The 27,281-nt window shown below is 39.1% G+C and overlaps 1 protein-coding gene across 16 annotated transcripts in view; it reads right to left on the reverse strand.

Moving 5' to 3' along the window:
* Positions 1-27,281, reverse strand: part of LOC121328711 (rap1 GTPase-activating protein 1-like) — a 124,884-nt gene that overhangs the window by 91,087 nt on the left and 6,516 nt on the right. For 6 of the 16 annotated variants that reach the window (XM_041273704.1, XM_041273700.1, XM_041273695.1 and 3 more), the window contains exon 1: positions 11,211-11,309. The exons of 1 other annotated variant lie outside the window; for it this stretch is intronic. In XM_041273704.1, the coding sequence (XP_041129638.1) occupies positions 11,211-11,254 (44 nt within the window). In that variant the 5' untranslated portion in view covers positions 11,255-11,309. Of the gene's footprint in view, positions 1-2,336; positions 2,388-11,210; positions 11,311-27,281 lie in introns of those variants that run through there. 9 more of the 16 variants (XM_041273692.1, XM_041273690.1, XM_041273691.1 and 6 more) reach the window with 4 other exon arrangements.

Here is a 27,281-nt window from a genome sequence, read left to right on the forward strand (position 1 = left end):
TTTAGATTTATCAAATGATTTTTTTTTCAATAACTTCACGCAGAGGTCTCAATGGGAGTAGAACCTCTTATGATAGTGGAGAGGGATGGCATTCTACAGCATAGCGTTTAAACACCAGCACTCAATCTGCTCACTAAACCTGTTTACAAAAATATTCCTTTTAAGTCTCTCTACTTTTCCAAATATCACATCACATATTTATAATTCTGAAAGATTGTGGATTTCAGCGCCAGAACCTACCAAAACCACAGTACAGAGTCACAAATTAAATAGTGTAGCCTTTTATTAACACAACTATACAAACCCTCAGTTGTGGTATATTTAGAAATAATACAATAAAGTGTTTTTAATTAGTTTTAAGGTGCTGGTGTGTCATTTTGCAAAGAAATGTTCTTCTTTAAAAAAAATAAACCAGTTGAATAAATGACTGGATTAAACCTGTGTATATGTATTAAAATAGTCAGTCAGTTTCTTATAAGACATTTTAAAAGGTTATAGGATCACTGGGTGTAACTGAAAACACGCCCTTAAAAAGCATACTCTTACCCCATTAACATAACATTCCCATAGTGCAGCTGTTTAAATCCACTCACATGATACATTAGGAAAATAAAGCTATCAAATACTGTAATGCAAACCATATTACCACATAAACACACACACACATTCCACCGTTACCTTCATGTTGGGGAATACTGACAGGGGGATATCGAAAGCATGAGTTTTTCAGTTTTGCTTTTCTGTCAGTAAGCCACAAGATTTAAAAGGGAGATACGTCACCAGCTATTGTCTCTATCTGCGTTGCTAAACGTCATTCCGATCGTTGCACCTGCATGTTAGAAACAACGTAGTATGAAATGACACCTGGTGACATGTATCGTACAAAAATGACAAACGAGTGCTGGAAGACACAGCAGCTCACTGTTCATCCTGCTCCAAAATGTGCGCATATTTTTGTCAAGATCAGCCTACCTGTGCTCCCTACTCAATGTCTACAGAAACACACAATTCTTCTCCAACACTGAAGTGCTGTCATACACAGGATTATTACACAGCGTACCTCTCTTTCAGAGATATTGCATCAGAGAAACCAGGCTTTCTATTAGTTCCATGAATATCTTATTGAGAGGGAATAAGTCTGAGATGGATTTTTGCTTTGAACATTTTACTATGGAATCCATCTGGCTTGCATCAACTGCTTGTTTTTAGTGGTAGGGATATCCAGGGTTAGGAGATTGATCTGTAAATGCTCTAAACCGATCCAGATCTGGGTTATCACAGTACAGATTGATCAAATCAACCCCTAACCCCTAAGACTAGGCTTAGTTAACTGGTCTGTTGTGTTGAGCTCATTTGCCTAGATTATTTTAATCTAGTTGGTTCTGGATGTAACCGAGGGCAGACGACGAGAGTCAAAAGGTTAGACTGGCGTTCCAAGTCTGGTTGGAGATGGAATCTGAGGAGGTCAAGGAATGGGAGAAGAGGTGTGACTTCAGCGAACACCAAAAGCAGGGCTTTCGAGCTGAAGAAAGGCTGCTCAGCATTGGTGCCACTGAGTGCAGAGAAAACATTCAGTTATACTTAATTTCCTGTCACACAAAATCTCGTACACAGACTTCAATTGAGTACTATGCTGTCTCTAACCCCCTCTTCCCCATTCGATAAAGGGCCAGTGTTGCTGTGCATGAGATTTAGGGTTAATTAGCAAGACTTCAGTTCATTGAGTAAACAGAGAACAGGAAGACGGCCTGCAAATTGAGCATGAAATGAGCTGAATCCCCACCCAGCAACTGTTCACAAGCACAGCCTTGACCTTTTAGAACACACTGGGTTAAGAAAGCACTAGTTGCTACACCCCAGATTTGAAACCTAGCATAGACTGACTTGCTATACTTAATATCATTACCAAGATAATTAGCCTGCTCAGTCAGGGGATAATATTTCATGATTCTAGTGTCAGTTGTCTAGTGTTCTTTATAGAGTGAACAACCAACTTGCATATGTACATATGTGTAGTGTAAGTTTCGTCTTCGTTTTTAATCATCTTGTTTTAGTTTTTATTTTGTAATCAATAGACATTTATTTTATTTGCTTTAGCACGTTTATTCTACTTTGCACACTAGTTTTTAATATTATTCGATGTTTAAAAATGTAAAAAGTCAGAATATAAAACATACATATAAACCTCAGTAAACAATTACTGCGTTTCCAACCTTTCAAAACACACGCATACGAAAAAACTACCGGTCCGCAATGACAGGGGGAGAAGTGAAAATAGAACTGAACATTCCGAATGTTAAAAGAAACAGCTTTAAAATCTAAACTAGAACACCCACCTGATCTGTTAGGACAGCACGATGAGCGGCTTTAGAAGCCCTGCAGGCTAATGAAGTCAATGAGTGATTGTGCCAGTCATTAAACCTTCCTCCCTGATGTTTTGTCAAGCTCTTCCCTTGCCATTTAAACAGAGCCTCACAGATGAAGCACTGCTTCCAATCCCCCTGTCTAGAAACGATTTGGAAAGGTGAAATGGAAATAGAAAGCATAGTTCAATAACTCTACTCAGTGGTGCAAAGCCTTTTAAATAAGCCTTAGCTTGTCATGCAAAGAAATGAATAATACTAGCCTGGCCCCCTGGATCCAAGCCTCTGAGTGCTGTAGAACATTTCTGTTATTTCATTAGGTGGTTTTGAGCCATGACTAAAATCCTGTAATAAAGCACTCATCTGTTAGAGGAAGGTTTTTGTTTGGAGCCGACTCAGGTAAATGGTGCTTTGCTTTTCCTACATAAAGGCATAACTACTGTGCATGATTCAACGGAGCAGGGATATCCAACAAATAAAGACTTGGCTGGAAATCCTAGACAACAACTATCTAATGTCTAAATTTAAATCTCATATATATTCTTTCTGTACAGTTACTAGATTAACATATGATATCATATAACTAGGGCTCTTTGTTTTTGGTTTTTATTTGTGATCACATGATGTCCCTTTTATTGAGCCAATTCAATTAAACTCTTAGAAAACTGTTGATTGTGAAACACGTTCACTTGAGTTTGTTTCTCCCGTAACTTGATTGAGACTATGATTCTGACTATGCAAGTAGTCCTGGACATGGAGGGAATGATGCAGTCCAATCGCTTGTGTTTGAAGATTAAAATATTGCTAGAATAAAGGCTTCAGCTTCTCGGAGTGAAGTCACGTGTGTTTGAGCTTGTGAGTGGAAGCCTCGAGATGGTTCTCTTTCATGAATTCTTATGACACAAAATAAATCTATTAAAAGAAGAATTTGATGATCCTTTCATTCTTTTTGTTCCTTATCTTCAAGGTAACCTAGTTTCCATGGAAACCTGCCAGAATCTTAATCCAGCCTGCATACTGAGTTCAGTTAACGCTGCAACTGAAGCCTGTGTTGTGAGAGGGAAGGAGAGGGCAGGGGGAGGTAAGCTACCTTCCCATCCCTTTAGTTACCTGGCTTTCTTAGTCCCTTGAAAACCAATGCATTAAACACTATGCAACCTCTCATTAACTTAACATTTTTCAAAAGCCCCCTTTAGTTTGCTGTTCCTCTTTCCGTTTTCCAGATTTCATAATATGTTTTATACTTTGTAGCAGTGCTGATGGAGCAGCAGTGATGTACTTGCTGTCATTTATATAAATGCTTAACAATTTGTATTCGCCAATTGCAATGCAAGGTAAAAGGCATATGAAACAATTGGAGTTTTAAACTAGCAAGCAATATTTTAGTTACTGTACATTCATTCCCAGTTAGATTATTGGTAGTTGAATACTGTTCTCTACGTTATTCCTCTCTGGGAAATTGCCTTTGCACTTGCTTTAAAAAAAGAGTTTATGCTGCAAAATTATCATAACCAACACAAAACATAGTTTTGAGATGTGAGCATTTAAACCCAGAGACAACGTTCAAATTAATATAGAAAACAAATATATCAACTGCAACGGATCCCTAGTGCAAAGGCGTTGCCATACGGTGTGAGGGACAATTCATGCGATTGGGAGCTTGCTTGTTCAAACACTGTTGAGTTATCAATTTTTACTGGGGACTTAAAGGGACATTGGTCAGTGTGCTCCGGAGGACTACAGAGGAAAATTGGATGGGGTTGCATTTCCAGACACTTTAAAGTGAAGCTAGTAAATGGTAGATAAATCAACAAACTGTTGACACCTGTTGCTACGACGACTACTAGACTGACTTGGGTAAGAACCCACCCCCTGTGCCAGGCATTCATATCCACTCTTACACTTTACACAATGACCTTTGCAGCTGCTACCGTGGAAACAACGCTGCCAGAAACCATCCTTTAAGATCCCGGAATAACAAAAACAACCACAGAAGGGAATTTGATTAACCTCCCTCGGAATACAGTCTAATGGATATTGTATACTTTCAACCAGACTCCAGTTATGAGCTTGTGATCGGAATATTGTTCCACCTGATTTGAAGAAAACATGTGAGCATGTGAGTTTATTTTTTATAGTTCCAATAAAGTGATTCTTGACTTTATTATAGCTCTAGGCTGATTGCCCAAGAGAAGGAATAGATCAGTTCTCTTTGAGAAAACTTCTGGAGTTGCTGTTTAATGTGTGTTACTAGACTGTGGCCAATATCCTTTCTAAATTCTGACTATAACATTTCTACCCCGTAGCTTTGTAACACTTGCTGAACACAGATAGACAGAGATCGACAGATAGACAGACGGATATTGAAGAACATCTGAGGGCTGTGATCAGTGCATTGACTATCTGGCATCTTAAAGCTGTGGGGATTTTCTCTGAAAGAAATGTAAGCTTCCGATTTCATAATGTTCAAGCAAACCACAAACCACAAAGCCAAACTTCCCTGAAGTTGCATTCTTACTACAGCATCCGTCACTTCCTGTTACTTACAGAAAAACCTCCATGATTTCATCAGTGTTTTTTTTAAATGGACTCCTGGTAAAATGTCCTCAGATCTTTTGTAGCTACCCACCTCACAGAAATTAAACATGTTTCTGCATAACAAATATTTATTATATATGTTGAAAATATATGGTGCACCATATATTTTCAGCAGTCTGTAATCCATATAAAATAAATATATGGACTACAGACTAAAATATATTTCAAATATATCCCATATATTTTAAATATATAAGAAAGGGGCCAATTTCTATACATGAAAAGTATAAGGATCATACTTTTCTACCATATATTGAAAATATATGTTTGTTCCATAGGGTTGAACGATAATCACATTTCAAATTACCGGCTATTGGAAAGAAAATAATCCCAATTATTTACCTTAAATCGTATAACTCCCACACACTGTGACTTTCTCTATCTTTAGTAGATGCCTGTTTTTTGCTTGGTGGCTTTTTAACCCCTTCATGGATAGCGACATCACATAGGGACAGATAAAAAACAAACCAATCTCTTCTAGTCTTTATATAGGAAAATATGGAACAGATAAATGCATGATGACCTCATGTGAGGATAGGAGATGGGGAAAAAAATGTCAATGAAAAATATATTTATTAATACTTCAAATGTTTTATTGTTGGCTATTTTCAACATTTCGTGCGTGGAAGAGTTAAAATAAAGCCATACCATTGTTATTTCCCAAAATGGGGGGGGGGGGGGGGGGGGGGGGGGGGGGGGGGGGGGGGGGGGGGGGCTGAATTAAAGTAATTGACCGATGCTCAGTTTAATTACACGGCACTTAACACCTGCTCCCCCAGTACATCTTTATGGACACATCTGTTGTCTACAGGAAGAGAGGAACAAACCATCTCAGTAGCATCCTTTTAGCTTTAGATGACTGTCTATGATCAGTGCAGTCAGTAACCATGACAAACACGATGATGATGAACATCACAATAATAATCTATGATTGTTCTAAACCTAACTGGAACTCCACGTACCCAGACAAAGATACTTATCTTAGTGTATATTGCAAATTACAACATGAAAACTGTGCAGGACAATGATAAGTACAAAGACATCTTAAAATAGCTTTTCTTCTTCTATGAATAACTATTGTTACACAGCATACACATTCATCTAGTAGCACTATTGGCTAATCATTATTCCTTAATTATATCTGAATCACATAACCCAACAGTTAGTGAATGTGTGGGTGAGCACAATGGCATAATTGGTTTCTGAACTGCACCAGGGAATTACACAGAAAACTGAATTTTAAATAACTTTGCAAAAATATAAGTAGAATACTAAAGGAATAAAAAAAGGTTTCAGGTACAGTACCATTTTCTCATTGGTTCACACCATTGTCGAATAGGATTGAACCATTGCACTTGAGTGCCACTGACGATCGCTTGAAGGTATTGTTCATCTGTGTCTGCATATTTGTAGGACTCTGCTTGGTAATACAGCTGAAAATGCTTATAAAGCAAATTGTATTAAAAATACATATAAAAAAGGAACTAGGAGAACTACCTCTTCTCATTCCCAATAGTATTCACATTCATAAAAGAAACATTTTTAACAGGTGTGAAAGATGTAATGATTGTCTCTATTGGATTTCTCAAAGTATCCATTTTTACATTTATCGTCACCAGGGATCCTAGTTTTCCACAATAAAAAAAAATGAAAAATTCTAAGGATGTAACAAGCTCAGACAGTCTTATTGATTTTTATCAAACAAGCAAAAAAACCTGGAATGTTTTTTTTTGTCCCTCAAAAGAACATATAATTCTCCTACAGCATAGAAAATGTTAGGAACTTCAACACTTTACTGGGTCTAATTTTTGTCTTCTCTACCATGCATGCATTCCAAGCAGCAACAGAACGACGGCGAAACTCAAGAGTTCCAAATGTCATCGCTAAGCAGATGCAGGGCTTGACTTAAGGAAAGTAATTCTCCAAATGTAATTTTAAACATATTTCTTTTTCAATCGTTGTACATAAAAAAAAATAAAAATTCTCTGAGTGTCGAAGTGCAGTGTTTATTTCACTCCTGTGGATGGCCATAAACAACCCATTCGACCACTCTGGGGGCTTGTGGGTTATTCGGCTGTCCTAATTCATGGAATAACAGAACTCCATGTAAGCTTGCGGGATATACTCTATATCCATTTGCTCCCAGTGCGACTGGGTGGGATATTTGGTTTTCATTTCACCTCAAGGATTTCTGCAACAGTGTCTGCCAAGTTCGTTGTATGCACTCATCTATACTTGTCAGAAGGCAGTGTTTCACATGCTTTCAATTAAGAGAAATCACAAAGAATTTAATGTTTTTTGCTGTTGCAGGCATGGGTACAGTATGGGGAGTTTCCTCTTTCATCTGGGAATTTGACAGAATGGTACTAAAGAACAAGGCCATTTCCACTGTAATTTCATCTATGGGATATAGTACAGTATCCAGACAATAAAGGAATATTCAACCACATGTACAGTATATGAAGCTTGTGTATCGAGGCACTCATCTGCACACTCCTTTCCAGTGTGGATGATCGATGCCAGGTCTGTGGTTGTGTCCGTGTTCATGCCAGTTTTAGATTAAAAACCACTACAGAAGTGTTATGCTTTGTAGATTACTTATGCTGCAATGTTTGTTACCTGAGCATTGCAGGACCCAGAGTTGCTTGAGTCCAGGATGAGGTTTGAATTCGACAGGTCCATTTTTTGTGGCCTGGAACCTTGATTTGGACAGTACTGGCTTGCTCTTCCTGGTTTTAATTTGAAAGTGCATGTTATCCCATTATATAAACAATAATTTTCCTCAAGTCTTCCCCTCGTATTTCATTGCATCACTGTGCTGCCAGCGCATCATTGTTCTTCTCAGGGAGTCCTGCCACTGGGAAAGTAGAAATGGTTAGCACTTCGACCTAGGCCTCTCTCTACTTGGACTATGTATTGTTATTAGAGAACGGGCCAACATCTCATTTAGCAAACCTGAAAAGAAATGAAAAACCATGCAGGCCACAGAAACAGTACCGTCTGGTTTCATACTCTGAGTAGCATTAGCCTTGGACTAGTACCTAAGATGCCATTATGTAGTCCAAAACTAGTGCTAGGAAGCTGTGTGGTCCAGTGATTAAAGAAACAGGCTTGTAACCAGGAGGTCCCTAGTTCAAATCCCAGCTCAGCCACTGACTCATTTTGTGACCCTGAACAAGTCACTTAACCTCCTTGTGCTCTGTCTTTCAGGTGAGATGTTGTTGTAAGTGACTCTGCAGCTGATGCATGGTTCACACTCCCTAGTCTCGTATCTTGAAAAGTGCTTTGTGATGGTGGTCCACTATAAACGGTGCTATATAAAAATAAACAAATTAGAAAAAAAGATGCAAGGTCTGTGAAACTTGCAGTAAAGGTACAAACAAGCCAAGGCAGCATGCTGCTTCATCTCATAGTGGACCAATTGTTTATACTTCAACAGCATGATGTAAAAGTGGTACTGGGTGCTTTGCTTACATTTTGAAAACCTGGGTTATCTCCCCTGACTGGCCTGGCTTAGCTACACCCTTACGCTAGCCAAGCATTATGGTGTGCTTGTCGAACATACAGAAAATAACCCATCAGATAAGAGTGTTTTAAATAATTCAAGGGGTTCTGCTGACGTCCCTGCGAGCTGGCTCAAGTGCTTTCAAAACTTTTCAAGTACCTGAAGATGAGTCATCATTTCGGGTATCCATTGTTTTAAAAAAATAAAATAAAAAACACAGTAACAAAAAAAAGAAGCACTGAGTGTTTTAAGAACTAAAACCAGCAGCACACGATACAGCCAAGGGTAAGAAACACACGGTCGCTGTAAACAGAGCAATTGAGCGGCTTGTCTGGAGAATAAACAGAACGCTGTTCCTGGCACTCGTGAAACAGCAGCCCAACATGGGCACACACTGAACAGCAGGCTACCGCTGCAACTGTGACGCTGAACCCTAGGACTGCTGGGATTCTTGCATTTTGCAAACAGTCAGTCGTACGATACTGTGTACAAGTAGGCAAGCATTTTCAACAAGAAGTCTTAACAATGTCTTTGTGTTGCTGTTAAATCCTGACATTTCTTGGTGAGCTCTTAAGAAAAAGCATGTTGCTTAAGTCCCATTTTACATATTTCAAATACTCAGTTCTCAGGTAAAACTGTAAGAATATAAAAGGTAAATATGCTTTGACACTGCTACTAGACCACAAAGCCCTCTAACTTTACTCAGATTCAATAAACATTGCTTAATAAATATGTCAATGATCCCACAGTGCTGCCTCGAAATCCAGCTGTCAAGTAAACCAAAAGGATAACAATTAAACCAGCAGGCTGGTTAACTGGATAAACCTCGGGCTCAGCTTTTTGGATGAGTCTGCTGCAAGCTGGGAGCAGGTGAGGTGAGAGGCTGATTTGTGAGTACTACACTCGGTATATAAAACAGAATTTAGAATGTCAAAACAGCTACGCAGAGGCTCATTAAAAACCTTACATTTGCACAGGACTGGTGACAGAGAGGGAGACCAGGGATGGAAATAAGACTCCCATTGCATAGCAGTTTGATCCATTCCTGGTTGTTACCTATACTGTGGCTAGTCAAGCTTGTAATAAAACCTGCACAGGATTTAAGCTAAAACAAAATATTTTCAAACTCAGATAACAATACAGGACACACACACACACACATATATAAACAGCGTTATCAATAGAATAGGATCCTCCCTAATCTATTTTCATAGACATGAATAGAGAATCCCATACACAGGTTTTTTTTGTGGGCCGTATAAAAATGATCTTAAACAGTATTTTGATGTCCTGCAGTTTCGATGAATTAATGAGGAGACTATAACAAAAGAAGAGTAAAAGCAGGTTTCCACACGTTTACACATCCTTGACATCGCTGTGCCCACGTCTGCCCCTTTCTACACACCCCGTCCTCGCCTCCGACACAGGGCAGCCACTACACCTAGCCACGATGTTCTGGGCGTTTGTCAAACTTTTCAGCAATTTTATTACAGAAAACATTTCAAACCAAAAAAAAGCACAGTGCAGTTACAGCTTCAGTTCAACAATGCGTGCAATAAGAAGCATGTTCAATTATTTAACACATGTTTTGTTCAAATGGGCTCATGAATGGATCCGTTTGGCACACAGTAAATTGAAAGAGCTTTAATTAATGAAGGTTGCGTTGCATTTGAGATGACTGATGATGCATCACTCCACCTTGGAATAGGAGACCAGGGTAGATGTGTGACAGACTGTCTGCTGAAGCAAACACGGCTTAATACAGACAGCTCAAATACATCTTACAATATTTTGAGACTACTCTATTAGGCTAATTAGGCTTTGCCCATGTATCCAAAGCCTTTTGTATTTCAAATTGGAATTGTAAATCCCATTTCCCTTGGAACCCCCCCCCCACCTCCCCAGTACAGGTTAATAGTGATGTAAACAGAACCAACCTTCTGAGCTGGAGCAACATACCCTCTAGAAGAAAATAAAAAGTAAAGCAAGAGAAATACCAATTAGCACGTTTAAAATCCTGGACTGGGCATTGATTCCAGTCTTTTGCAACATCACACAGTACCAGATCTCACTAACATCATCAGAATGTATTATAATATATTGGCTGTTCTACATTATAATCACAGCCTCGAAGTTGTAAGCTGTGTCAGTACAACTGCCCTCCTTCTCATGCATTACTGCTATTCACACATAATCTCAGTTTGTGTTTGTTTTCTTATGGGGCAACTCTTTAGAACTGCTCCAAGCATTGTAGCACAGTAATTAAAACTGATTTAAAGCAGGATTTGCACAGTAACACCTTGACGAATCTATACAAACAGCTCCGCTGTTCAAAACAGCATGAGTTAATGTGACCAGATACAATTAGACACAATTAGAACTATACTTTGGAAATGCACAATTAATGCATCCTACTAAATCCTACAGGATTATTGGTCGTTTGCTATCCACAAATCGCAGATAATGGAACATTGCCCATTTGACTCAAACTACTTTATTGTTAACTGAAGACACAGCTGAGCTGAGATGTTTGGACACAGTTCTATTATGCAATTCAAATTCCAAAAAATGACTAGAGTTCCATAAACACTACCACACTCAATTAATAAGTAGTTCACCCTTTATGTACACTCTATAGACCAATTGAAACACAGGATCTTTCCAGTATTGTGATTGAATTCATCATGCATCTGTTTCAACAGAAGAAAAAAATGAATAAAATAGTTTCCATGTGGGAAACCTACCCGCCATACGCTCCAAAAGTGAAACTCCTTTTTCTCTGAGGCATCCTAGGAGTGTGCAATTGCCAGGAAACCAAAACCAGGGAGCGAGTACTCTGCTAAGTTTGTCAACACTGAATGAAGGGGTTACTACTAGTGAGTGAGTGAGCTTCTCAGAATCTCTTTCTCTCTCTCTCTCTCTCTCTCTCTGAGCCAGCAGAGCGAGTCTAGACAGAGTGGTGTGCACTACACTGCCTTCTACTGTTCGTATCCTTGCCTTGGTAACACACACACTGTCTCAAGCATTTCATACATAATGTGAGAACTGAAAAAAAAAAACAAAAGTGCCACTTTCTCTTTCTGTTCTAATAATATATTGTACACACTGCTAAAAAAGCATCATGTTTCTGAAGGTGTGAAAAATAAATAGCCATGTACAATACTTTGTCGCCAGTAGCTGTTTAAATGCTAGGGCAGTGGTTCTCAAACACATTTTTTTGGTGACCTCAAAGTAAACATAGCAGAGAAAAATAAAGAAAATATAGACATCTGCACTTCTAAATGTTTTATTTATTCCTATAATAAAACTAAAGTGTTTCTCATTTAAAAATACAGCAGCCCTGGCAACAGGTCAAACTTCATCAATCAAATAAATGTATATAAATTGATATACTAAGCTAAAGTACAAACAGTATTTTCACTTCCCTGTTCCAATGACATGTTGCACAATTCCCAGCTGAATCTTGCAATGTTTTTACAGCATACAATTCTATGAAAAACTGTAATATTCCAAAATAAAAGGCTGTGAAGGATTATTTGTTCAACTGAATTAACTATACAATTTATAAATAATTCCTGTGTGTATTTCTGGCAGAAACAGCACAGAAGTTTTGTTTGTATCTCTGCCATTGTAGTTTCTGCACAAAGTGGAAAAGGACGCCTTTTCATAAAGTAATATCATTGCTGAGGATTATGTATGCATCTGACAAATAGGATCACAACAAAACAAATGTTAATCACTACAAGTAACATTTATCTTGCAAGTTGGGCCAGTGTGTGGAAATCGTGGTGCATTTTCGAGTGCCGTAACTACATTTGCATCCCCTCATTCTGACATGCTTGCCAAATCTGAAGCAGCACTTTGTCGATCCTGTTTTGTGTGTGTGTGTGTGTGTGTGTGTGTGTGTGTGTGTGTCTTCCAGTCACCCTGAATCTGCTGCTGAAGTCTATAAACTGAGGCCTGCGGCACACGCAAAATGTAACTAATTAAACGTCATTCAAGTCAGATTAGTTTCCCTATCACTTTTCATTTGTGGCACCCAAAATAAGAAAGAAAAGGTAATTAGCACAGTGAGCAGTGACTGAAAGAGGTGTAGTGGGAACTAGTGTTCTAATTCAAGTATATCAAGTGTACAGTAAAGCAAGACCTCTCCAGGATTTAATAGTACTCTGTTAACAGCAATATTCCCACAAACAGCCAATGTGTCATTCACACGAAGGTCTTGTTAAAGCAGCAGGAACCCTATAGAAATGAATTGCACTTGAGCAGAGACATCATTAGTTATAACAGAGCATGGAATAAATAAGGGTAATGAATTAACAGGGCTCAATTCAAAATGAATTACTTCATAGCTCAGAGGCAGTGCATTTCTATGGTATTCACTCAGAATTAATTATGAATTTGCAGCCACTGTTTTAAAGCGTTAGCAATACTTTTTCTATTCAGACACCCTGGGTTATCAAAAAGCTGGAGAAAGAAACACGTTTCACAGATTATTCTGAAGGCAATCTTAACATCTCTTGACGAGAATAAAATCAGGGCCAATTTGAATGATCAAAACAGGCAAATAAACTTCTGCTGTAATCCTAACCTCTTTTTGTGAGACTAATCTATTCCCCAAGTTCAGTCTGCATTTCGCATCTCATCTGTTTAATGTCCCAGTACGTGTGTTTTGTATACTTCTCTCACGCTGTTTTTGTTTAGATTAATATTCACCAGTCTTACTACAGCAACTAATGGCTTTCAACATTGGGGGCTATTGAAAATTCTAGTCACAAGACTATAATTGCTGTCCCTTATGCAACCTGTAAGTGCTCTCCTCCTGCTGTCAGTGTGCAGTGATTTCATCTGGCTGGGCTCAGCTCTGCTGAAGACATGATGCTGGCACAGCAGGGGTCCTCCACCCCTCATTGGCAGCATTTGGGCAGCACTAACTGAGCGTGAAGTTAGACAGGGCTTGGGGCGTTCACTGTCTTTTTCAATACCCCTGACAATTAGAAGAAAATCTGTGACTCTCCATTTGGCAGGTGTGTTAAACACTCATCAGGCAGACGTGTGGGGTGAAGCGCAGGGGGATCAGTAGGCAGTGCCCTGTGGGCTTGAAGGTTACAGTGTATTATCTGTTATCACAGTGCTGGAGCTCGCGATGTTGGTTTTTAGAAGGATCTCCTGAGAGCTACTGTTTGGAAGCGTTTACTGTGCAATTTACACTACACATTGAAAGGTGAAGTTTAGAACCAATTCTTTCTACAGCATTTTGTCTAGCTTTGAAGGCTGTGAAAGGGTAAACAAAGAATTTTACTAAGCAGTTATCCAAGAACCTTTAATGAAGATCTTACAATTTCACAAACTGCTCAAACAAAATTAGAGACTCACACATGGGGATGCGGGTTTTCACTTTCTAGGGTTACAAAAGGCTGTTTATCAATTAACGAGTCTAAAACTGTTTAGTTGTCAGCTTTTTATTCTGGAGTTTTCTAGAACTTGGTCTTTGCAATTATTTAGGCTGGTGTATTAATTGGGCTTGTGTTTTATAACAGTAGTCTTCTGTTCCATATGGACAGCGCTTTGAGGTGACAAAAAAGCATGAAAATGAAGAAAACTGTTTTTAGATACTCAGCTTAGACCAGTTTATAGACCACTCTGTGTTCATAATCCTTTCTTCACCAAACTAAGCAACATACAGTAAAACAGCCTACCCCATCCTTATTACCAAATTAAAAACAAACATATAGCCTATTGGAACTTATTAGCAGCTCCTACACATAATAATGTTGACAGTGTAGATCTCGCTCTCAAGAGTGTCAGTGACAAAGCATTCTAAGCATTTAAACCACAGAACATGCTACATAAGCAAATCAATTACACACTTAGCATAAAGTCAAGAAATAGTCAAGATGATTCTCCATCAGAGCCACGTTAAATAAATAATTACAAGAACAGCCATGGCACAGAAACATTGATTTTGCAATAGATGTGATATTCAGAAAGGCAATCAACAATTAAAATTGATATAAAAAAATAAGAAAAGTGAACTTTATCATTACTTCTCGAACAAATTCTAAAACCAAAGTTGTTTTTTCCTGAACTTTTAATAAATTCGTGTTCTTGTTTATCATGGTGTACCAGCTTTGTCTGTTTTTTATTTCAATTTAATGACTCATGATGTGTTTTTAAGTGTGCGATGGCTTCCTCTAATCAAGTCGAGACTATGCTTTCTCATGCACTGGTTGTGTGGCAGAACAACTTGCTTCTCTCGCAGGCCTGATGCTGCAAAGAGTGAGCGAGAAATACACTCTCAACTTGATTCTGTAGCCACAAACACTTAGAAACATACATTCCAGGTTCCCAGCCTACAGGTCCAATAGAAGTCAGTACGGAAACACCTTCAATTCTAAAATTAAACTGCACCTTCTCTCTATTCCCTATTCCTGCATACCCAAGGCATGCTACTCTGTACACCTAGCACAGCTGTGGACACTGAACAGTCACATTTGTAAATATTAGTGCACATGCATAGCACAGGGCAGATCATCACTGAAAGTCTATATTGTGACAGTGCACATGGGGATGCATGTGTGTGTTTGTGTGTTTGAGTGAGTTTGGTGGCCGGTGGCCATCTTGGTGAAGGGTCAGCCTGGAACCAAGATGGCCACCATTTGCACAACCACGTGGTTTTGATTGTTTGAGTGATTTAGTAATTCTTAAATTAATTGATTTGATTGTTTGAGTGGTAATGTGTGGAATGGGACCTGGTGGTGATTGACCGAATTATTAATTGTCAATCAGCCCTGGGCAGCGGTGGGATAGCACCCCTATTGACCCAGCACTGGTCATTCAAATCCAGCAGTGATGAATACAAAAAAAAAATGTTATTCAATGCTAGATCGCTCAACACTTGTTGTGGAAAGATATACAAATTTAAAAGTTTGTATTACAAAGAAATGTTTACAGATTTTGTTTTTGAGTTCACAGTTCACAGTTTTGTTAATGTCACCTGAAGCCTGAAGTGCTTGCTGGTGCTTGTGTAGCATAGTAAAGACATACGACCCCCAGGTTAAAACCACAACCAGCTCTGCAAGGGAGACAATGATTGCGCTGGGGCTGCTGTTAAAATCCACACCTTGTGGTTTTCACAAACACTCCATTAAATGCCACATACAGAGTTGTGGACACTGAGCTCATTCATTCCGATTTATTGGAAAAAATGTTGCAGAAAATTGCACTGATGGAGCGAGAAGAAAAGCGGTCTTGTTGTGGCCGTTCTGTCTAGCATCCACCCTCACCCCCACCCTCTCACAGTCCAGGACTGTGCAGCTCTGTGCAGGATCAAGCAGGGGTTTGTTCCCAGGACCACACTCATTTATACCATCGACGCCAGCGCTGATCTGTACAGCTGCGCTGCACGAACAAGTTTTTATGAAGAAGAGTGGATTATTGTTGGGCATGCTTTTGAAATGAGCAATCTCAGATGGAGCCAGCATAGCTCTGACACAAGTTTCAACAGCTAGGACTGCCAGGGGCTATCCCTGTTATTGTGTCTTTGCTGGACAGAAGGATTGCTTTCCAATTAGAACTGCACTGAATAGTGCTGTGTGCTGTTTATTCCCTAGAACTGTGAGAAGAGAGAGCACTATGGGGGTTCCCATACCTGCAGACTAATAGAGGAGAGGCTTGCTCTACAGCAGGGGTTACCTATTCAAGATCTATTCTAGCACAGATCAGTTTTCCAACCAAAATGAACTCGCTCAATTAAAAAGTTGAATGTAACAATCATAATTCAGAATGGAACTTTATCCCCAAATCAGTAATAAATAAACAAATAAATAATAATAACCCCACTCCAACAATTAGAAACTTATATATATGAGCTAATATATATATATAAAGTAAAAAGTTATGTTTAGTAAATATATTTTTAGTAAAAAAAAGTTTTTTAAAAGTAGTCAAGGAGTAAACAAAAAGAGCAGGTGGGGTGCAGGGTGAGTCATACAGAGCAGGTTCCTGGCTGTGCGAAGTGGCCGGTCTTCTTTGAGGATTCCGAAGGGAGCGTCACATCGGCTCTGGCTCTCCCGTGAATTAGTGAGGCAAAACCAGCAGGGCCAGCTTCTCTTAATCGTGCTACAGCAAACCCTCCTGGCCGGCGCCCAAGAGCGCAGAAAGGACACCTGGGGACTGGCCTTTGTCTTCCAGAGGCCGGTAGCTTGCTGAAAATCTGTTCTTGAGTTCGTGGGCACGTTGTGGGCTTGGAAGACGCCCACTGAACCTTTGGTTCTCCTGAGCTGTGTGGGGAATTGCTGTGGTGAGGGGAAACATTTTTTGGACATTCCAAATTAGGAAGAAAATCAGGGATAAAATAATTGGGCACAAAGACACAAATTATAAAAAAGTGCAGGAGCAAAACTTAAAGCAACTAAAGTGAGACTACCTCTAACAGAACTATCTTCCATATGATGGGACTTATGTGACTCTCAAGGAAGTGACGTGGTCAGGGCCGCACAGTGAGGCATTGGCTGAGCCAGGATTTGAACCTCCAGGTAACAAGCCCTTTGCTTTAACCACTGGACCAGCAATATGCCTGAGACCAAAAGGGCAGCAAAGAAACAAAGGTACAATGGGAGTGTGAGAGTACTGTTGAGTTACTATATACTATATACTATATTGTGACAGAAAAAAACTAAAGTAACTGAAAACAATAATTTCATACAGTATATAGAAAGTGAAAAATTCCCCAAAAAACGGTTTACACATGACTTGAAAAAATCTAAAAATAAGTAAAAATAATAAGAAAAATTAATAAAACCCGAAAAAACAGAAGCCCTAAAAAAAAAAACCCTAATATACCCCCCCACCCCCCCCCACCCCCCACCCCCCCAACAGAGAGAGGGATTGACCATTTGGATGAATGTATTTCTCAGCCTCATCATTCAATAGGAATTGATCGGGATGCCTTGTGAGAGGCTTTGGGAATCCAAACACAGCTAAACACTGTTTGGGAGTGCTAAGATACTTCAATAAAAACTGCACTTCAGCTTTAAAAATGCATAGGAGTTCTGCTTATTTAGGGTGGCCTGAAATGGCTTCAACAACATTACAAATCTTTATGCTGGCTAACTAATCTATATAAACGCTGCCTTGTCACTTTGAAAAGCTTACCTAGTAAAAGCATTGTGAAACATAGGTAAACACTGTTCAGGTCAGGACTGAGGGGCGTGCTCTCACTTGCAGAGCTGTGAGGAACATTTCTCAGCCTAGCCAGCACCTCACCTTTTATGAGCACTAAGTAAGCAAAATAAAAAGAGCCAGCGACACTTTAAAAAGATTCTTTATCTGTGTTTTTCTGTGGTGAGTGAGAGAAGGCTGAAAGGGCACGGCGGTCACGTTCTGGAAACACTCCCCTACCACAAAAGAATAGTTGTGAATGACAGGAAACTGCTCCATGCCACAGGGAGTGCTTTAAGTAGCAGGTCGGTTTGTTTTAATTAAGAAGCACTTTGGTCATTTGACCCGGAAGGGCATTGAGAAAAGTGCCTGCTTTATTCTCAACACAGACTTTAAGGTGAACCGAACACCTTTGCTGAATGAATGCTTTCAGAGCGTGAACTGCGTGGGCACTGATGCATGAATGCTTTTTGTTCACAGTTTTAGACATGATTTAAATGTGTCTAGCCTTCAGCAATGCAATAACTTTTTTTATAAGTCTCTGAAGTGTGCTCTGAATTGCTCTTCAATTTTAGTTGCCTGACGCAGATCCATTTAGCTTAGGCTACAGCGAGCATCATCTAGTGAGCTGCCACTTTGACTCATGTTTCATGTTGTTTATCTGGCAATACATTGCTGTGCACTAGATGGCGCTGGCGCTTATGAATATAAAGACACTAATGTACATTACATACCGTATGTCAGCAGCAGACAACTGGAACAGAAGAGCCTTAACACAGACTTATCAAATAATAGAAACAAAGGCAATATTTGAGTAATTGCCATAACAACCATTTGCAATGATTGTAAATATCTCAAAAATTAAAGGAGACATTATCATAAAAATATATATATGAAAAGGTTTTATGTCATTTAGCACTGAGACTGCCATTGGATTACTAATCAAACCGCTTCAAATGTAGATAAACATAATGTATTAGACTTGTTTACTGATGTTTGAGTTATCAATAAACTACAAAGAATTCAAAGACTGTAGAAGAATACACTCTAAATGCAAAAAAGCTTTTGTGAAAATTACACCAAGTCTATTTTATATGCAAAATACAGCAGCACCCGAATGAAGGAAAAAATTGATTGCCATTTCTATATTCAGCCACACGGGGGTGCTGTTTTGCAACATCCAGATAACCTCTGCGTCATTGTAGTTCATCATGAGCAAAAGCCAACATTTGATGTGTATTCATTGGTTTTCTTCTACTCACTATTGCATTGACGCTTTATAAGATGCTGCCTCTTTTTTAAGGTGTTCAGAAGAATGAGGCACTGGTTCCAAAACCAAGACAAAAAGGGAAATCCAAGAGTTTTTCTTACTACTTGTTGATTAGCTATGCACGTTAAAATCTAAAGCTCAGTTTAACCATTTATCCCTGGATAATTACACTCGCAATACACTCTGCTAAAGAATGTCCCTACCAAGTTTAACCTCAATCGGATAACAGGTTCTCTAGATGCAGATTAGTACATCTGCTACTCCAGAGTGTAACAATTAACCTGGGTAAAAAATCTAAATAAACCAAGCTAAGATGAAACAGTTATAGATAACGTCTAGCTATACAGTCTTTCACGAGTTTCATCACTCAACAGGGGACGATCCTTTCTCTCTAAAAGTGACATGGAATCAAATAAGTCCCTAAATCAGATTAAAAAGGAAAATGTCTGGTCACATGATAATGGACTGATTCTTTTTAAAGGCACAAATTCAACACACAAGCATTAGTAGACACATTTTGAAGCTGCCACTTTGAAAAGAGCCTTGAAACAGAGTTTAAAGTTCTATGTGTAAAATGTAGTCAGGATGTTAACAGTGAAAAGAACAATTACAGGTACGTTATTTAAACAGCCTCCACCTAGAAGGGTCTTCAAATGGCTAACCAGGTGTACAAGGCCATGCAGTCAGGGGAGCACATGTTTGTGTCGTGGCTGTGAAAAGTTGCAGTGGATTCCACAGGGAGCATCACATTGGCTAGTGTACTCCTGTGGGACTTGTTGTCTCTGCACAGCACGACAGTGGCCCCTGCTGGCCAGACACCAGTGAGCTCAAGCAAAACTGCAGTGCTGGCCTTTGTCCTCCAGGGGGCTAACAGCTTGCTGGCATTCACTGTCGAGCTTCTGGGTGTAAAGAGGCTTAGATTGGAGGACCCTTACTTCAGTTCTCCTGAGGGTAATTCCTGTGGTGAGGGAACACACAAATCGGGCATTCTAATTTGTGGAAAAAACGGGGGTCAAATACTAGGGATGATAGTGGTGTTGATGCATGGTATTATGGTATTCAGACCCAAAATGTCCTTTTATCAGATATGAAAATAAGCTGCCCTGTGAAAAACAAAAATAAACACTGAATGCCTCCAGCCTTTTGTGAATCCACCATGAGAACCCATTACTCTTTTTTTATTAATGACTTTTAAATGCTGTTTCAATGAACGAAGCCTTTAATCTAACAGATGGAGCTCCGTTGCTGAGCCTGCGTAGGTCTGACTGGTACATTAATCCTGCAGAGTCTGACTTGGGAAGAACGGTGTGGGTTTGCTAAGATAGGGGCACGTCTGCGATGAGGCTTGCATTAATAGCTTTCAACCACAGAAAGAACGAGTTAGGAAAAGTTTGACTGAACTACTTTTTAAATTGCGCTCGATTAGTAATTTTCCTTTGGAAAGTAAATAATTTTGGTATCCTCTAAAGTCTATTTAATAGCATCCATTTTCTGCATGAATACCCAACATCTTTTACGTTTTCTCTGGCATCATAATCAGTAACGCTGACAAGACGAGACGAGGCAAGGGGGTTGTGTCATCATTAATCTTTCCAGTTGTGCTCTTCCATTCATTATGTGGGTTTGAAACGTGCAGTTTTGAAAGAAGCATGTTACAATAAAAATGCATTTTTAGGTTAAAACATCGTCTATGGTTCTACACTAAGAAAGATCTATTTGCGAACCAGACTTTCAGACAGTGTCCTTTCACCTGGATGGTGAAACTGTCCCCACCCTCCTAACCCTTCTTTCCTGTCATTAACCAGCCTGTTGACTGACATGCTTTAAGCCAGTAGCTGGTTTTTACCTGGAAGACACGGCTGACGTTAAATGACATAGAACGTGCAAAAGAGAGAAAAAAATAGAAACTTTCTTTAACCGAATCTAATAGGACATGTTGCTAGAACATGTGTTTATTTCAAAACTACACATTTGAGACCCAACTAGCTAATGGAAGTGCCAAACAGTGAAGCATTTTGAAACTATTTTACAATTACTTTGATGGTAAGTTAATATATGGTCAACTAGTCATAAACTATTAATACAAAAATAATGATAGCAAAGATCAGCACCAGGTCTAGCTCTTTAGGGCTGGCTTATCAACTCAAGACTGATGATCCCATTGAAACACAGTACACTTTGTTTAAAGACATTTGTACTCTTTTAAACCTTTAAAAGGTGACGTAAAACAGCATTGGCTACAACCAGACACAGCTCTGCAAGAGTGCACCACAGTCCTGACCTGAATCATTTCTGACCTTCATACCACAATTAATTTGAATGATGGGCTTATTTGTCCTGGTTAGCTCTGAGTCAGATTTGAGAGATGAAAAGAGGGTTCATTGGCTAGTTAACAGTTAAACAAAAGTAGCCCTTAAAAAAAAAAAGACTGGGAAACACAACACTGAAAGAAAATTCAGCACCACGGACAGCAGTCTTCTACGAAGGAGCTCCTTTGTCAAAACGGATTCACTAATGTATTCTGACTGTCTGTGGTTTAAGACCCAATATGTCATTAATAATGTTTTCAACAGCCCTTTTCTCAACTAATTAATGTGCAATCACTCCCTGCTGTCTTCACACTAGGGAGCTAGTTCAAATCTTGCAACGAAGTAAAAAACAAATAGCTTACAAGCTGACTGCTGTATTTCACAGTGCTAATTCCATTCAATTCCATTTGAACCGCACTCCAATACAAAAAATGGAAACCAAATAGCAAAGGTGCAATCAGCAACCAAATTCCTAATTGAATGTCCGACAGGTAATACAGATAATGATCACTGCATTGAGAGCATTACTAAACAATGTGCATATGCTTCAAATACAACTGGAATCATGCATGTGTGGGTTATTAATAATATTAATATAATATGTGCCTTGAGAACACTATTATTCCAAATAAAGAAGCAAAACAGAAATGTAAACGGTCCCAAATGCCTTCAAATACAGTACAATTGAAAACATGCAAGTGCTAGTAATGTGATGTGTATGAGTGGTGTAAGGCTCCAAGTAGGGCATCCGGGCAGCTATTTCAGTCAATGACTGCTTCATTGAGGGCTACAAAATAAAAGCCATGGCGATCGTTGCTGCCTCTCTGTTGAGTAGTGTGGAATTGAGGTTTCTGTAGGAAAGAGAGTGTGATAGCATTAGGTACAGGGGTTTGTGATCTAGCGCCCCAGTAGTGAACTTCATTGTGTTTTCACTGGAGTATTAAAGCATAGTGTCATAGCAGTGTGATTATAATCAAAAGCAACATCATGCAGGACTGGATTCAAGTACAAAGGTTCATTCATAACTATTCAATATCAGTGCCGAATCAAGAAATACTAAAAGGAACAACAATTCAACGACAAATGTTTCCACTACAAGTCTTTGACTTTGTCAAAAAGTTTTAGTTCCTTGATGTATTATTGCCAGGGTAGAGCTGCTGCTAAAGTAAGATCCAAGATTTTCATGCATCAGAACCACCAATCTCACGCTTGGCTTGCAGCTAATGCTGTTAGAGCCACAGGCTCTCGAAGCACTCTGAACCAAAGCAAGCAATGAATCTGATAGTGAATGCAAATCTTCCTTTAAGACAGATAAGGAGCTGCTTCTCTCACAGTTTAATTACCATTCTTGAGAGATCTGTACAGCCTATGCTCTCGTTTGCACCTGAAACACAGAGCCGTGTTTCTGCATCGCCCCGGCTGGGTGATGACACTTCAGCAGAGCTAACAGAAAGGGCAAGACTATTTTTATACATCCCAGAGCAAAGTGATTACAAAGCCTGTCTGCAAGAATGCCCAGGAATACAAAATGCCCATTAAATCTGAACACCGGAGGTCTGGGGAAAGATAGGCGAGGGGGCAATTAGGCTCTTTCTTGTGTCACAAAGCTATTTGAAAGGAAATGTCAATGAACAAAACAGACAAGTACATCCCAAAGTTCTTTCCTGGAACACTTGCAGGGCCACATTGCCAGAGGGGCTCATTTTTATGGATTTTATATGGACGTAGGGGGACATAGGGGTGCTACACTTGAGTGCCCTCTTATTTATTATGGAGAAAGTTGTCTTATAAGTGTCCAATTTAAAGGAGGCTAGAGGCAGATGTAAACCTTAAATTGCAGAATGTTTTTTTTGGCAGAATTGAGATGCCAGTACCTTTTATTATCAGGGGAAACACTGGAAGAAATATTAAAAAACTTGGGTGATCTCTGACACTGTGTGGGAACATCCAGAAAAAGACTGAATTGTGAACTGCAGATAGACTTGGAGTTCAGTTTGACATCGCAGCACAGATGGAAAAATAGCATTATTTAAGAAACTTAAGCAGTGTGAGTTGTGGCTTAAAATGGTATGCTCTGTTCTCACTGTATGTGAATGGGTCCTGGTTTTCAGTTTGAACCACTTCAACACAGCAGACTCTTATAATATATTTGTACATGTATGTGACAGGGTCTTGCTCGAGTCACGTGTGTGGGTAGCCGCTGTTTAAGCACGCAGAGAGACACATGCATGGATGTGGAGTTGAAACGCCTGCACAGGCGCGCAGGTTTTATTAAAAACAAACACAAACGAAAGTAAATAAAGGTGGTCATGTGATGTTACCAGCGATGGTAACGCACAGAGGACTAATACAGCAAGCTGTACAAAAATGCAAAATAAAACACAGTACCCCAAACTATAACTCAAAAGGTGCCGTGAAAATGGCAGGCCTTGCAGCAGCCCCTATCATAGCGATCGCCCTGCTTTTATATTGACGCTCTGTTGAGACACGCCCACCTGCCTGCTGGAACAGCTGATTGCTTTCAACTGCTGCTCCACGCAGACGGGTAATAATCCACTACTGTACCTATTAAGCTTATAATTTCCGCAGCATTGGTGTAATGAAACATGTACTTTAAGCTTTAGTGGTTTATAAATGTCATAAGAGATGCTTGACCAGTTGAGGACATCATTATTAATAATTTTAGTTAGAGATTTACTTACTCACTGTTGCCACAGTTGCAGAGGGGTCAAACAACCTTGCATTAGAAATTATTTTCTCTTTTCAGAAACATGGTTGAAAAAAGACTAATCCTGATAAATGGTGATCAGAAGCAGCAATAGGATATTAAACAGGTAGGAGATTCAATATTCTGAAAAGTAAGCCTTTAATAGGGTCTAGTTTAATTTGATTTCTGTTTAATACTACTGCATGGCTCAAACCAATTCTATTTTCAAAATGATTATTCAAAGCAATTTTTCAGTCAAGCAGAAATATTCTCCAGGCTGTTCCTATTTTTCCAGTAAAATGGTAAGTAAATCCCTGTGCTCAAGCTAAAAAAAAAAAAAACACCAGGTCGCTGGCTGTTCCACCTTCCTTCGTCCCTGAAAAGCCTGATGAAAAAACACACTACATATGTGGCAAGACAATCCACTCTTGTTTAATCAGACTCTTCTATACTCATTCCGCATTTGACATTTACAGAAATGCGAAGACAATCGCAATCTCAGCTCCCTCACAAGTACTATTTTTGTTCAAAATGATACTTTGTCACCATGGGTACAATTTTGTTGCCTTCATAAGGCTGATTAACCGTGTGCAGCAATAAAGCTGTGCGTTTGAGCCCTCAGTGAGCATAGTGTCGCTCATCGGGGTTATACAACAACTGTAAGTCAGCCAGATAACCTTTATCTATGTATTCAATTGTAGGTCAGTGAATGAATCCAACAAACAGAACAAAGGAAGTACTAATCCATTAGTGTGGGTATGTTTCATCACCTAGGTACTGGCAAATCAGTATGCATAGGTTGTTGTAATGTATGTGTAGTGTAGAAAAGTACTGTACCATTCATGAATTACATGTTAAGCCAAACTGAGAATCAATGCAATGTAAAGTAATAAAAAAATAAACTGTCATGTACTATTTTGCACACGGATAATGAAAACACTACCTTTGAATACGGTATTGATAGAAGGGAAAACACTTTTAAAACAACAATGTTCTTATGAATGAGATTTATTCACTTGTTTTAATCATTTGAAACCTTATGTAGCCTTTGTTGATCTGTTAAAACGATATACAGTGCCGCTATTTGTTACTACCAAGAAATTATCAATGCAACTATTGCCAAATCATCTGAACCCTGGATAAGTACATCATGTGGCAACTGACCTCTATTGAAGATTTTAAGAGTAAACAATGAACTCTTGGTATAGAAAATGGCATACTAGATTGGTGATTGAGGATTTGCAATGCGTCTAATCCACACACGAACGAAGAACAGCCGTACTAGGGCACACAAGTCCACTAAGAATGTGATTGAGCAGACCCCTGATTTACTAAAAATGCCCTATCCAAAAACATGATAAAAAAAAAAAATCAGATTCAAAACACTACTTTTTTCCCTCTACCTGCATGTGGGCCAGTGAGACGCAAAGGGACAGACTGGGAAAACGGAGGCAACCCTGTCCCTGTACACTTCCAGCAGGTGATAACAGCAAACTATTTTTCTTGCTCTCGTTAGCATGCACTTTGATTAACGAGTTCCCCTTATGCAGTCGTTCAGATCTATGTGACCTGCGACAATTAAGCTTTTAACAGAGCAATTTGTTCATTAATGACCTCATCGACTCAATTTCAAAGCATTAACAGATTGATTTCATTAACAAATTCCTTTTGAAAATCACTTGCTACTAAAGCTGTCGTTACTATACCATGCGTTCCACACAATAACGCTGATTTTTGAACACCTCCCCACCACTACTGTATTAACATTCGTTCTTGTCAACTCCCTTCCCTGATCTAGATGCATGTCATGATTTCATATTAAAAGATGTATGTAAATAAAGGGTTCAAATAAAAAGCAACATAATGAGACAAACGTATGACCAGAATGACTGAAACAGACATGCACAGACTGCTAGACAGGCATACAGAGGGTGTCAGCATTAGGATAAACATAATGCAATTTAACAAACTGACAGGATGGCTAGACCTGGCACAGGAAGACCAAAGAAAATGCAGATACAGAAACAGACTTGAAGAGACAGCAGATAGAGACCCCAACGGGCAGATATATAGATAGAGAGATGCTGAGGCAGGGCAGGAATCATCTTTGGCATGCTCTTGTCACTTTAATGAATGATGCCCTTGTCCAATGGTATTCTCCAGGGCAGAGGCTCTCTCTCTCTCTCTCTCTCTCTCTCTCTCTCTCTCTCTCTCTCTCTCTCTCTCTCTCACTGATGGTCTGCTTCAAGTTCAAGCGATTCAATTATTGTCTTGTTTAATTAACAAATGCAAACCTTGACACTTCGATTTGAAAATGGTGTTGTATTTTTTAGGTAATGGCAAACTTAGAAACACAAAATAGTGATAGTAAAATGTTTTGGTCTTATTTATCTTTCGAAGGGCAACATTTTCTAAGGGTTTTTTTTCTGGCCCTAAATTAACTCCTGTTTCTTGAATTATGCCATTTCATTCGTTTCCATTAGAGACATATCAAGGTCAAATCAGTTTCAACTGGGGCCTCGTCAGCCCTGATTACTATTGCTTTTTGTCAAAACTTGCAGTGATGATCCAAAGGACGCAAAAGGTGGGTCTTATATCTCACACTGCAAAATTGTTTTAAATATTGACAGGGCTATATTATGCTGTCAGGGAAGTACTAGAGGTTGGTGAATCATTTTTTGTATTATAAATGAAACAAAAACAGCTGATCTATAATATGGGTGTAATGACCAGCTACAGACCAGATTGTAGAGTGCAGATTGCAGACGTAACCGGCTGCAGCAACATATTGCAAGCAGATAAAATGGAGGTTTGCAGACTGCTTTTGTGGTGTGGGTGGAAGTGTGGTCAGACATTACTTGTTAGTTTGATGTTAAAAAAAGTAAGGAGCAAATGCTTTTAAAATAGCCAAGTAGACACATGTTTGGGCCACTGCCTTTATCATTAAAAGTGAGAAGGCTTACACCTACTGCAGAAATATCTCAGCAAAATTCCCACCACTGCAAAACCACTGTGTCACCATGTAAATCAATTAGCTACAGTCTGATTAAATTACCAACGAAATTAGTTTGTTGGTCTGAGATTAGCCCCGAGTGGAAATTATTGCAGATCACAAAACCAACACCACACAACTGGCAGTAAATTGCTTGAGAGAGTCTTAGGACTGAATGGCAAGTCAAAAATGACCTATAAAAACAAACAAAGCTACATGTTGTACCTTTATAACATAAAGTTCAAGAAAAATGAAATTGCAATACTCTGCAAGTGGAGAGATAAATCTGTACTTGACATATATGTGATGAAGAATGGCAATTATAACAGAGATCAGGCAAGCAATTTACAAAATAAGTTGAATTTCTTCCCAGGA

The sequence above is a fragment of the Polyodon spathula genome, chromosome 16 (assembly GCF_017654505.1).
Source record: "Polyodon spathula isolate WHYD16114869_AA chromosome 16, ASM1765450v1, whole genome shotgun sequence".
Classification (NCBI taxonomy): domain Eukaryota; kingdom Metazoa; phylum Chordata; class Actinopteri; order Acipenseriformes; family Polyodontidae; genus Polyodon; species Polyodon spathula.